Source organism: Acanthopagrus latus, chromosome 5 (genome assembly GCF_904848185.1).
Source record: "Acanthopagrus latus isolate v.2019 chromosome 5, fAcaLat1.1, whole genome shotgun sequence".
Taxonomy (NCBI): domain Eukaryota; kingdom Metazoa; phylum Chordata; class Actinopteri; order Spariformes; family Sparidae; genus Acanthopagrus; species Acanthopagrus latus.
Genome location: NC_051043.1, coordinates 14,414,813 through 14,426,853, shown reverse-complemented (window position 1 = coordinate 14,426,853; position 12,041 = coordinate 14,414,813). Strand labels below are relative to the sequence as shown.

Below are 12,041 nucleotides of genomic sequence, written 5' to 3'. Positions count from 1 at the left end.
ATTGATCACATTAAGGCAGGCAACTTTCTCTCCTTTGCTACAGAGACTGGAGTGAATACTGTCTGACAACAGGATGTCATTTTTTAACCTGACAGCCTGTTTTGATCCCTTGAAAACAGGGTGTCCTGATTTCTACGATAAGCTCAGCCTCACTGCTCACTTCTTTCAGCTCCATTGACTCACTTTTCCACCTTTTACACAGTCTGTCAGAAAGCACCTTGTGTACAGCGACTGTTGTTTACAGCTATCCAGCACACACACACACACACACACACACACACACACACACACACACACACACACACACACACACACACACACACACACACACACACACACTGAACATCAGAACCTTTTGTCTTTGTCATTAGCTACATCTGAGCGACAAACACCAGAATCAATATCCACTTATCTGCTGTTAAGAGACAAACAATCCTTTCTACTGGGGAGTCGGCCACCACATGATGTGCGTTTGACCAATACAGCGTTCTAATATTGGCCTGACACATTTTATCTGTGCTTACATGGAATAAATTTCCATCGGCATTCTAAATAATTCACAGAGTTCACAGTTTTTGATCTTTTCACAGTGGGGAGTCATCTTCAACAGCATTCAGAGCATCGGTAACTGTTCATACTGACAGGCTGGACTGAGCTACTCCAGTGTCAGCCCAGCCCATAATTACAATCATCTTTACTGATTTTATAGTTGTGATATAATTCAGCATTAGTGGGAATTTTTGCATCACAATTATTCTTTTTCACCCCCCAAAACATAAATACAAATTAATCATGATGCTGTGATATTTGTACTTCAAAAATTAAGTCTGAACTATCTGAAATTATACCTGTCAGAAAAGAATCTATAGTTCTTAATTTTCTGTAATATTTCCATGCAAATTCCTCTCCTACTTTACAACATACATGATTAAATGTCCGTGCCAACAGGGTCAACTCTGGAGGGGTAGTTTTGAAAACTAACCATGTCTCTTGCTTGTAAACACATCTTTCATCACTGTAATTCCCCTGAGTAGCTGTTACTTTGATTTACACATTTTGGGCCCTTTCTCCTGGACCAGTCTGGGCCTGAGGACCAACATTACACTGTATCCACCCAGTCCCTTCATTTATTTCACTGTGTCAGCACACTCTGCTATTAAAATACAGTATTGTTGGGAAAAACATTTTGCCACAACTCACTCCATGTGCTGTCTTACTGCAAAGGTAAAGGACTACATCTAAATAAATCTTGCTGACGTGACAATACTACCAGCTCTCTGAGAGGCACAATCTGAGGCTATGCTAGCTTTATTTCACGTTAGATGTGGCGGCATTTCTTTTCACTGAAACTGATGTACTGTTAATAAACACTGCACATTATCTAGGTATTGGCGTCAATTGGTTTGGCATCAATCTACAGATATTTCTCTATCATCAGAGATTTCCATCGGAGAAAGGCAGCTCCAATGTATGTTCTTGTTTCATGCCGTCACTTGCCTGGTCACAGACACCAGATCACACAGTGGGTGTCTTACATGCTGAACCTTTTTGTACCTTTTCAGACAGCGATTCCGCAAGATTGCTGCAACAGAAGCTCCAACCTACTCCACCTTTGTTTGTTTACACTGAACCAGTGTCCAATTCCCCACTGACTGTTGCTCGTAGAGAAGGGTGCTGTTTTCTGGGGGGCAGCTCACTGAAAACTCGGTCGGGAGGGCTAAGAGTCACAGCCTGACAGACAGGATGACAGCAACTTTTCCATGTATAAATTTTGTATTTTCTTCCACATCTAAGTTGCCAGATGCCACCCCACCCCCCCCCCCCCACTAGCACACTACTGTTGTTAGCTCATGCAACTTTGCCTTGTGGGTTGAAGTTGAAGACATTTCTGTTCTATTTCACAAGTGAATTAACTGTTTTGTTATCAGACTATGAACGCGATCAAACCATCACCTCACCTTCTGCGCTGCCGGCTTGCTTTGTCTCTCCTCTGATGCAGCTCTTTCACTACATCTACATTTATCTTCACAGGAGCAAACAAAAAACATAGTATCTGCTTCACCATGAGTTGAATTGAGTGATCATTGTGAAATAAGAATAATCCAGACTCAACACTGTCATGTCAATAGTAAACATAAATGAATTATGGTTCTGCTATGTCTGCACTCTGATACAACACCCCTAAACATGTAAGGCAGATATCTGTCTGCCTTAATTTTCTGTATTCTAACACCTTCACTACTTCTCTGTAGTGTTTCATAGGTGAGAAGAGGAAGAGGAGGAGGATTCAGATCATCTGAGCAAACTGTAATTCTTTGAAACAAGTGAGTCGATGGTCAAAGTCACCTTTCATCCTTTTGATGAAGTCTCTGTCATCTGACCCGACGTCCTCCCGGAGCCTCTTCTGACAGCCGCCTGCAGAGCGGAAACAAACAGAGTGATCACCTGAAACATCACACAGACTGAGAGAGAGGACATGCAGGTCATCCACACATATCATTATCTATATTCAGACTGTATCTAAACAGAGGAGTTATACAAACTGCTTTAACAAGACGATAAGTGGAACATAGTGAGGAGAATAAAAAAAAAAAAATGGAGCAGACACACCAGGATACACTCAGATGAAACATAAATTATGCACATAAATACACAGGATAAATGGCATGCAGACAAACACACACACACACAAACACAAATGAACACACACCTTCTAACAGCCTCGGTGAGGGCTTGCTGGTGGGGAGAGGATCCATATTCAAGACCTTGTAAAGCTGTCCAAAGGCCAGGAGCCGTAACGCATGCTGAAAAACACACACACCAGACAGAATAAGGCCACATCACTGTATTGATAAAGCAACAGAAATCTGCACTCAGAAGGGAGAACTGGCAACAACTATACAATTTATTCTTCAATCAATGCGCTTTAATTATCGAAGAAACTTGTGTGTGTGCGTGGCATTTGTGTGAACCAACCAATTCTGTTGGGAGAAACTTCATGCATTATAGAGGCGAGGAATAAACACTCAGAAGGCACAAACAAAGGAGGAAAAGAAAACGAAAGAAAAATATTCCCAGAGTGGCAGGAAGGCAAAAAGAGAGAGAGATCAAGAGAGAGACAGGAAAAGATGAATTTGAGGATGTCTTCATATTTTTCAGTGCTGAGCCCACATTTTCTGCCAGGGGGAAGACTTTGTTGTTCCATGTGCTGTAGCTGTAGCAGTGGCAGCAGCAGTAGTGTAAGCTGCAGCGGTATAGTAGTAGTAGTGTTGGTGTGGGTGTGAACGGGGAAGAGTGTTCCCACGCTCATTAGGTGGCTAATTAGGCTGCCGGTTCGTCAAGCCTCCACAGCACTGAGGGGCTGCTTATCTGAGGTCAGAGTCCAGGCTTCTGCGGCCATTCAGCTATTTATAGTGCTGACGTGAGCTTGGGGCTTCTCCGGGTGGCCGAGGACTTGCTTTAAATAACCCTCCTTCAATCAGTGCAACATGGGGGAGTTTTGCTCGTCGAATTGCCTGGAAAAAATGCTGACTTTGGTGCAGAGGGCGGTGTGGAAGCATACCCCAGTGGGCTGTTTCACAGTCTCACAAGTCGCACGGCTGGGGCTGATTTTCTGTCTGTTCTCGCAGCTAATGATTATGCTCAGTTAGGTAAGCGTCTGCGGCTGGTTTTATAGCAGGAAGACAGGGAGGGAAATTTTACAATGATCTGAGGGGAAGATGTTAAGAAAACACCCATAAAGCAGCAGCTCAAATGAAACACTCATGTACATTGAGTAAAAAGTCTAAAATCAGAACATATCTGAGGTTTTTAAAGCATCAATCCACCCTTCAGGGAGAAACTCTGCTTCGTAAATACACTTTGATAGTTTGGAGTCTAATGATCCCTTAAAATACTTAAAAATCCCCAACTTGGCTTTAAATTTGAAATCACATAAGAACTCTGAATGTTTCCCACAGAGTGAACTTGTGTTTTAAAAACTTTCTCTGTTATTTATAAAGCTTTTTTCACAGTAGTTTTCATGTTTTCATTTAATTGGAGACCAGATTTTAGAGAGAGCCTTGAAACCTGGGTGGCTGTGGTCCAGAGGTGAGAGACAACTGCCAGTTAATAGAAGCTTTTAATGTTCATAGTCCTGGAGCAAACAGGAAAATATTGATGGAAAATGCTTCGATCGTCTTTAAAAGCTACTGGCCCTTAAGCAAGGCATTAAAAATGCTTGAATGCTTTTTTTCAGACACACTTGGGCAGGACAAGGGGTTACACGAACAGCCTTGACAGTGTATTGGTGAGCACGACAACTAATCTCACATGGTCTCCATCAAGGCGCCTGAAACAAAGGTCTTGTTCATGTTTCCAGCAAATATCCGAACGTTTGATGGTTCCAGCCTGGCAAAATTTGAGAGATCTGCTGATCGTCTTGTCTTCCATTACCAGATAAACGGAACTACAAATTTAACTACACTGTGACAGCTATTTTTCATGATTTTTAAAAATGTTTTCAAGCACTAATGATTCATTGATTAAGTGAAGCCCCTCCTACTGTCTTACAGGCTGTCCTGGCCGACCGCAGAAGCGGGATAGCTTTAATAAATAACTCTTGATTTTAAACAGCTATGATATATGATATTATATATCCACAGTGAAACAAATAAACGATATGACTGTTTTATCATTTAACTACTGAGTAGCTCCTCACATCAGACTATGACACCTCTGAATTCAATCTAAGGACTCGACAACATCAAATAGTTTTAATTTTACGACTTATTTAGCCTGGATTAATCTGAATCTGACCCTGTGACTTTCAACAAGAATTACTGTATAGAAATAGTTAATCATCTCACTGATGATGACAAAGAGATCGGTATTAATTTGAGAGTATGATTGTAAGAAAAGATCTTTCATGGACTCCGTTCTTGTCATTTTTCCTGAGGCTGTTTGTGAGAAAATCTGCATATAAACTGAAAAGTCATTTGAAAGTGTAAAAACAGTATCATGCCAAACACTGTTGCTATAAAAGCTCAGAGAATTAAGAAAAGCCAGTGGCAGCAGTATAAGTGGCTGATGAGTAAAGTGAGCTGACCTGTGCGCTGTCGGTAACGGCGTCAGCCTGCTGTGCGCTGAGGTCAGACAGGACATCTGTGGGTTCCCTCTCACAGGGGTCATGTACTCCTGGACCTCCTGTAAAGAGAAACCAGGTCAGTGTTTTCACTCCGTGTTATGACTCTAAACTATAACTTCTATAGGCAGGAAAACAAACTCGGAAATGATTTACTGACTACTATTGTGTACAACATAAATGCAGTGGTGACTCATCAATGATTCAGAGGCATTCAGAAAACTACTTGCCATTGTAATGCTGAGGGAAACCATTAACAACATTTAAAAAATCTAATCACATCATCACAATGGCTAACTGGCTGCTCTGCAACGATCGAACATAGGAGCTGCAGGGTTCCCAGATAAAGGCTTGAAAAAAAGAGAAAACGCTGGAGGAAAATCAAATAGAAATATAAGAACATTTTTCTATTTATTTGAGTTGGATTGGAAACATTTTTTACACGGACTGCTGTAGAAAAAACGAAAATCTCCACACCAACTTTTCCTGAATGAAACACCAGTAGAAGTTAAATTAAACCATTATTAATGTTGCTGTGAGTTCACTGGGATTCGCTCAAGGAGTCCTGAGGGAATCAGCACCCCAATTTGGAAACCATTAATGCACTGTAGAGTACTATACGACTGAGTGCAGGTGATACTGCACTGTATCATTGTTGACACTCCACACTCTGCAATCCAGGGCACGAATCCACTCTGTGTGTGAAGAGGTTGCAGCCAAACACTGCAACCTCAAACACATTCATTAAAGATTAATCTAAATGTTTCTCCAGAGAATAAAAGTGCTGTTTCTGTGCCTGTTGGCTCCTTAGTTTATTTGCCTGCTTACTTTAAACCTTGTTTTTAATCCCTGGGCTGATTGCTTTCCTCTAAATGCTTTTTATTTGTACTCAGAATACATGAGTAGTGCAGAGAGAAAGTGGAACAGAGTCGCCTGGTCTTACCCTCGAATGTGAGAAGGTTAAATATATGAGATGTCGAATATTGATTTAACAGCAAACAGCTATTTGCTCTGTGAAGACATGGTGGAGTAATTGCGTTCTGAAGAGAGAATAATTCCACACGTCAGCCTGGGAAGAAAATTTGTCATATTACAACTAAACAAAATACTAAAATATGTTTTTAAAATATCTGATTAAATGATGATGAAATTAAATTATGTGTGCATTTGTTTGGGTCTGAGATGCCAGTGCTCTAGTGTGATATCTCCTAAAAGTGAATGACACCTTCACCTTTAAGACATCAGCAGTGACTAACATCTGCTAACACACTTTGGGCATATCACTGAAGATGTGAGCATGCTGAATTCCTTAAAAAAGTGCTATTATAAGGGAACAGATTTTATATTAGATGCACTGATAAATATGCCACTAATTACAAACAATGGATCAATGATTTCAAATGCTTATTCAAATTGTCTCTAGCGCGGTTCCTTAAGAGTCCTGGATGTTTTCAATTTCACTGTCAAAATGTAATTTAATTCTGCTGCTCTCTGCGCAGAGAGTGATTACTGGATTTATTCACTATGTTTGACTCTCAACCACTGATGGCTCACGTATATTAATTTCTGGCAGAAAGCGTTTTACCATTTACAAGATTAGGACTGTTGAATATATGGAAGAGAGGGCACAGTGTATGCTGCCTACGTGAGAACCCTGTTCGTCTGCCACAATAATATATTAAAGACAGACTTTCCACATGAGTCAATATTCTGTCACCATACAAACAATCCTCTGATTTTACTTTTTTATGCTTATGGTGCATTTTTACATCATGAGCCCTTGTTTGTAGGGAATACTTCAAAATACATAATTTATATCCACTTCAATTTAAATAGTCTAAACTAAACGAAGCTCTTGTTTGTCTTCAGCGTACATTCAGAATCCACAATGCCTATAACTTTGCGAGATGCTCTTTTCCAGCACCTAAAAATAAGATTCCTTTCATAATCCCATATGACTGGAGAATTGGCACTAGCTATTTATTCACAATTTCTATTTTTTTCCACCTGTATTCAAGCAGGGTGGGTTTCCAGGAACTTGCGGATCACATCACACAGTCAAACCGCTGTGCAGATAAACTGGAGTGGTTGGGGTTAAGAGCCTTGCTTAAGGGCACCTCAGTGGTGGTAATGAGAGAAGGGCAAGTGCGGCCTTTCACTTTGCCTACCCTCTTTAATCATACCAGTCTGGGGGATTGAATCAGAGCGTCAAAATATCACTTTTGCAAATTTTCTCAAAATGTTGCTTCATTAAATACACCCAGTTAAGGACCCTTGGCAACCCTGGTCTGAAAAATAAAATACCCTGATAATCGAATAACACCTCCCCTTGGTCTCAGCGACTTCAACAGAGAACTCAGACTGCCCTCCACTGAGTCCTACAGCTCTGCCTCCTCAGCAGTTCCTTGAGTTTTCAACCTGCCCAATGTTGTTCCTAGTCAAGGCCAGAGGTTTACATGTCGATAAAAGCCAGTGCAAATCCACACCTTCTCGATTCCTCTGATTATTTTGTAGAACCTTCTCCGTGATCTACTGTGCAAATCTGGATGCTGGATTTTTTTTCTCTGATTCATCACCAAAGAAGCCCTAACTTGGGATGTAATTTGCCACATGATTTACTTTTAACACAAAAACTGTTAAACTTTATCAGACAACTTGAAGATTTATACTGGGGACCACCTGTCTGCATTGTTGTATAAATTCTGTACATGTATGTGCTACCTCTAGATCCTACTTGGGTTCATAAGCTACGATAAAGCTGGACAATCTGTAGCCTGATAATTAAAAGAGAGAGAGAACGACTATATACATGCAACAAACAGAGCTTGCTGTGAAGGACTGATCCCTGACCTGGCAAGAGAATCCCTGAGGCGATGCACTCCATGACGCGACGCAGGGCCTCACCTGGACCCAGCGGACGGTTACAGGTGGCTATGGCCTTTTCACAGATGAGCTCCAGAGGCTGCAGAGGGCAGATGGAGAGAGGACACTCAACACAACTCAAGATTTTGTGTCTGAGCAACACATCCTGCACATACACTACAGTTAACAAAAAAGCAGTTTAAAGGTGCCAGACATGGACAAAAACATTTGTGTCTATCCCTTAAAGAATGAGAAATCTTGATATCACTGTAAAACGATTTTGATTCAGAGGCTGTCACCTACCCATCCTTTGAGAGGCTGCCACACAGGCAGTCTGTTGCACATGTCTCTGAAAATCCTCAAGATGATGACACAGGACTTGAGATCTGTGACTCTGGCCTGAAGGGACAAAGAGGCGAAACAGTGTGATGGCATTAAGAGAATTTCAACAAGACAGCTCCAAAAATATGCATCCATGACGTTTTCCAGGCACTGAGCTATGGGCTCTTCACCCTGTGAGGAGGTTAATTCACAAAGCCCTTGAGTAAACACCAAGACCTGCAATGTGAGGGTCACATGACACACCTAGTGTGAGCTGTGATCATATTAGTTAGACATTTTCATATGAGTTATGAAAATGTTGTTTAAATAGTTTTTATTTAGAAACAATAGATTTTAATTCACGACAGATGGTTGAAAATTATGTTTGTTGTCTTTATACTACAGGGGCGCTGAGATGCTGTTCCCTTTTCACTATCTCATATTTCTCAAGAACAGAAGTTGACTGCTGGGCAACAGACACTAACAAAAGAATAAAAGGGAAATCCTGTGATTATACAAGCGTGATACAAATACAGTGTTCAATCTGATTAACTAGAACACTTGCATGGATATTAATATAAATAATATAGTAGCATATCCTATTTTAGAGGGATATTTACTTTCTGCAAGACCATATTTAGTTCATATCTTCAATTTCACATCTGAGCATTTTTGAAAATCCATTAAGTTTAATCATGCTCATGCTCTAATAGTTTTTTCAGAACACTTGATATCTTGTAAGAATTGAATGTGTGGTGTATGGTACAGTATGAAAAGTATATATGAATGCCCCTCTTCTCCCCTTTGTTAGGATCCTTTCCACTGCATTCATTAATGAAACCTTTTTTCCAAAAGTGCTTCAGGCGTTTATTGTAGTTATATGAATACGGCATGCATTGCCTCAAAATAGTAAAAATAGTCTTTTCTACAGCGGTATTGTATGGATGACCTCGTGAAAAATGTTTCACTGAACAGAACTCTACATGTTATGAGATGAATATGAAGGTAACAATACAATCTGTTCGCCAAAAGCCCAGAGTACTCTGATTGGTCAACTCTCACAGGCCTGAGTAGGCATCATCTACCATGTTTCCCCATCTGCTCTGCCGGTGTTGTGGCAACCACAGCCATGCTGGGGAAATGCTGAGGGCTGTGGAGGAAGAGTCTTGACATAACTAACCATAACAGAAGTCCTGTCGGCTCATTTAAAGGTAGTTTCTGAGCTGTCTATAAAAATAGACTATGGAAATCTCAATACCTACAATATGGGACCTTTAAAAAACCTTCACTCAAGATTCTACCAAAGTAAAAGAGAAGTGCTTAAAGACTGAGAGGAGAATAGAAATTATGCTGGAGATTACTGACACTTCAATTAGAGCAGGATGACCATTTCCAACGATGAAGTTGGTCATTTTATTCAGGTGCTTTGAGTTAAACCTTCAAGACACGGTGGATGGTGGATGAGACCAACGTCACTAATTGTATCTGCAGTTATTACAGATCATTTGAGGTCCGCGGGTGGTATTAGCCCTGGCAAGTGTGATGAAACTAAATCCTCCTTGTACTGCTTCACCTTCAGTCCACAGCAGGGACTTCACTCTGATTTCACTTGGCATTCAGCTCTCTTTCCCTGAGGGAAGCTGCTCACTGCTTCACCTGACCTTGACTCTCGTCTGCCTGCTGCCTACTCAGTAGTAGAAGAACTCTCACTGGTCAGAATCGCAGAGTTGCAGCTCATCTGAAACTTAATTTGGTGAAGAATCTCTTCATGACCTTAATAGCTAAATCTCACTCTGTCATATTCTTCTTCTATTCAACACTGAGAAAATAGCATTTCTTCTGTTTACACGCTGTCTATTCTTTCCCCAATTTCTTTTTTAAGATTAAATCTTATTTTTTACAATTCCCTATAATTGTAGAAACACTCATACTTCACACTAATGTGCAGTTTTATTTGGCAGAAAAGGCGCTGCTCTTTTAGGGAGCTCTATAAGAAGCCAATCCTCTACAAGGATTCTCACGAGACAACCGCGGCCCTCCTACACTTTAACAAACAAACATGAACATGAAGTCTTTGTTGAATCAAAAGAAATAAGACTCAACACAAAAGAGGGTTTGCAATGGAGCAAGGACCTGTGGCAGCAAATGGTGTTGAAATGAGTGTGGTATCAGAAATTCAGAAACTTCAGTATTCAGAAACTAACTAAACATTTGCACTAAAGATGTCAAAATATAGAAATAACCAGTGACTGAATGTAACTAATCACAGTGTATGCAAGCACTGTACTTTACCTACTCTAAAATGTCAGTTATCTATTAAGGTACTCAAGTATTTCAGTTTTCATCTACTTTACACTTCCACTCCTCTACATTTATTTGATCATTCTAGTTACTAGTTACTTCACCGTATGAGCTTGTCAATTGTTGATGGGCCGTTACTTGCGATGCTTAATCAATCAGATAGTGTTGTGAGCAAGACATTGTGTGAGACCACAGAGTGATGACTACAGACTAGTGTAGTCAAAAACATCAATAAAGAACAATATTGAATATTTATAACTGTTTCAATACTAATTTACACACACCAGCTGTGTTTTCTCGCTCTCTCTTGTTACCATCAATGAGTTGACACACACACACACACACACACACACACACACACACACACACACACACACACACACACACACACACACACACAGTGTCAATATAGGACTGTCTGCTCCCATTCTACTGACAACAGTCAGCAGTAATTGATCTTACACAATACACAAACCGTGATATATCTATTTTTGATTAAATGGTAAATCGATATTTGTCATGGTATTGTATCAAAGTTAGAAGTTCCAGTATTGTGACAAAACTACTAAATCCAGAGAAAGGACCCTACATCATAGCCAAAGAAGCACATTTTTTAAATGATTCAATTTTATAGGCAATCAGATACAAAAAACACTGATACTCATAATTGGCAAAGGCTGATTATTGGCACAGTAATCGGCCAGGCAGATAATTGTCATATCCCTAGTTAGAAGTGTCAGGTTATTATGTCCTTGCTGGACTTTGATTGAATGTAACTCTCCACACAGCTGTGAACAGGCAAATCATTGTGAAACATACATGAAACAGCTGCTGCTGATCAGCTGACAGAAAATCAGCTTCCCTGCATGAACTCAGGTGATTAAATTTGTGTCCTTTTATATGAGTGAAATACAGAATCTGGGTGGCTCTATGTTTCCATTAAAACATGTTTGCTGTTGCACATTAACTACTCAAATCTACTTTTCAGTGACAGGGTTGAATATTCAGGGTAACACCAGAGTGTAAAGACACAGAATGATTGTGTCATCAGCCCAGCTGTTCTCACCTGGAACCATTTGGCATGTCGGAGCGAAGCCAGGGCAGCCTGGCACTTCTGCCTGTCCAGGACATCCTCATCCTCCACTTTCTCCTCCTTCTCCTGCCTCTGCTTGCTGTCGTCCTGATCGCCCTCCTCTGGAGAGAGGGACAGGGAGAGAGAGGACAGACTGAGCGTGACCACGCTGACCTCTCACACTCGTACACAGACACACAGGCAGCAGGGTTGGACGGCTAATTATTAGGCAAACCCACTGATCTGACCGAATGAGCTAGGAGGGGGGAAATTTGACAGATTCCGTGATTTTCTGGGAGAAGGGGGTTTCTCATGCACAAGGCAGGATTTTTCATAACACTGACAGAAGGAACCGGAGTAGAC

At 40.8% G+C, this 12,041-nt stretch overlaps 1 protein-coding gene across 2 annotated transcripts in view; it reads right to left on the bottom strand.

Annotated features, from left to right (window-relative positions):
* LOC119019533 (spermatid perinuclear RNA-binding protein-like) overlaps nucleotides 1-12,041 on the bottom strand; it is a 66,491-nt gene that overhangs the window by 12,020 nt on the left and 42,430 nt on the right. For both annotated transcript variants that reach the window (XM_037098235.1, XM_037098234.1), the window contains 6 exons: nucleotides 11,673-11,800; nucleotides 8,288-8,383; nucleotides 7,973-8,084; nucleotides 5,087-5,184; nucleotides 2,711-2,804; nucleotides 2,347-2,415 (listed from right to left, as the gene is read on the bottom strand). In XM_037098235.1, the coding sequence (XP_036954130.1) occupies nucleotides 2,347-2,415; nucleotides 2,711-2,804; nucleotides 5,087-5,184; nucleotides 7,973-8,084; nucleotides 8,288-8,383; nucleotides 11,673-11,800 (597 nt within the window). The remainder of the gene's footprint in view (nucleotides 1-2,346; nucleotides 2,416-2,710; nucleotides 2,805-5,086; nucleotides 5,185-7,972; nucleotides 8,085-8,287; nucleotides 8,384-11,672; nucleotides 11,801-12,041) is intronic.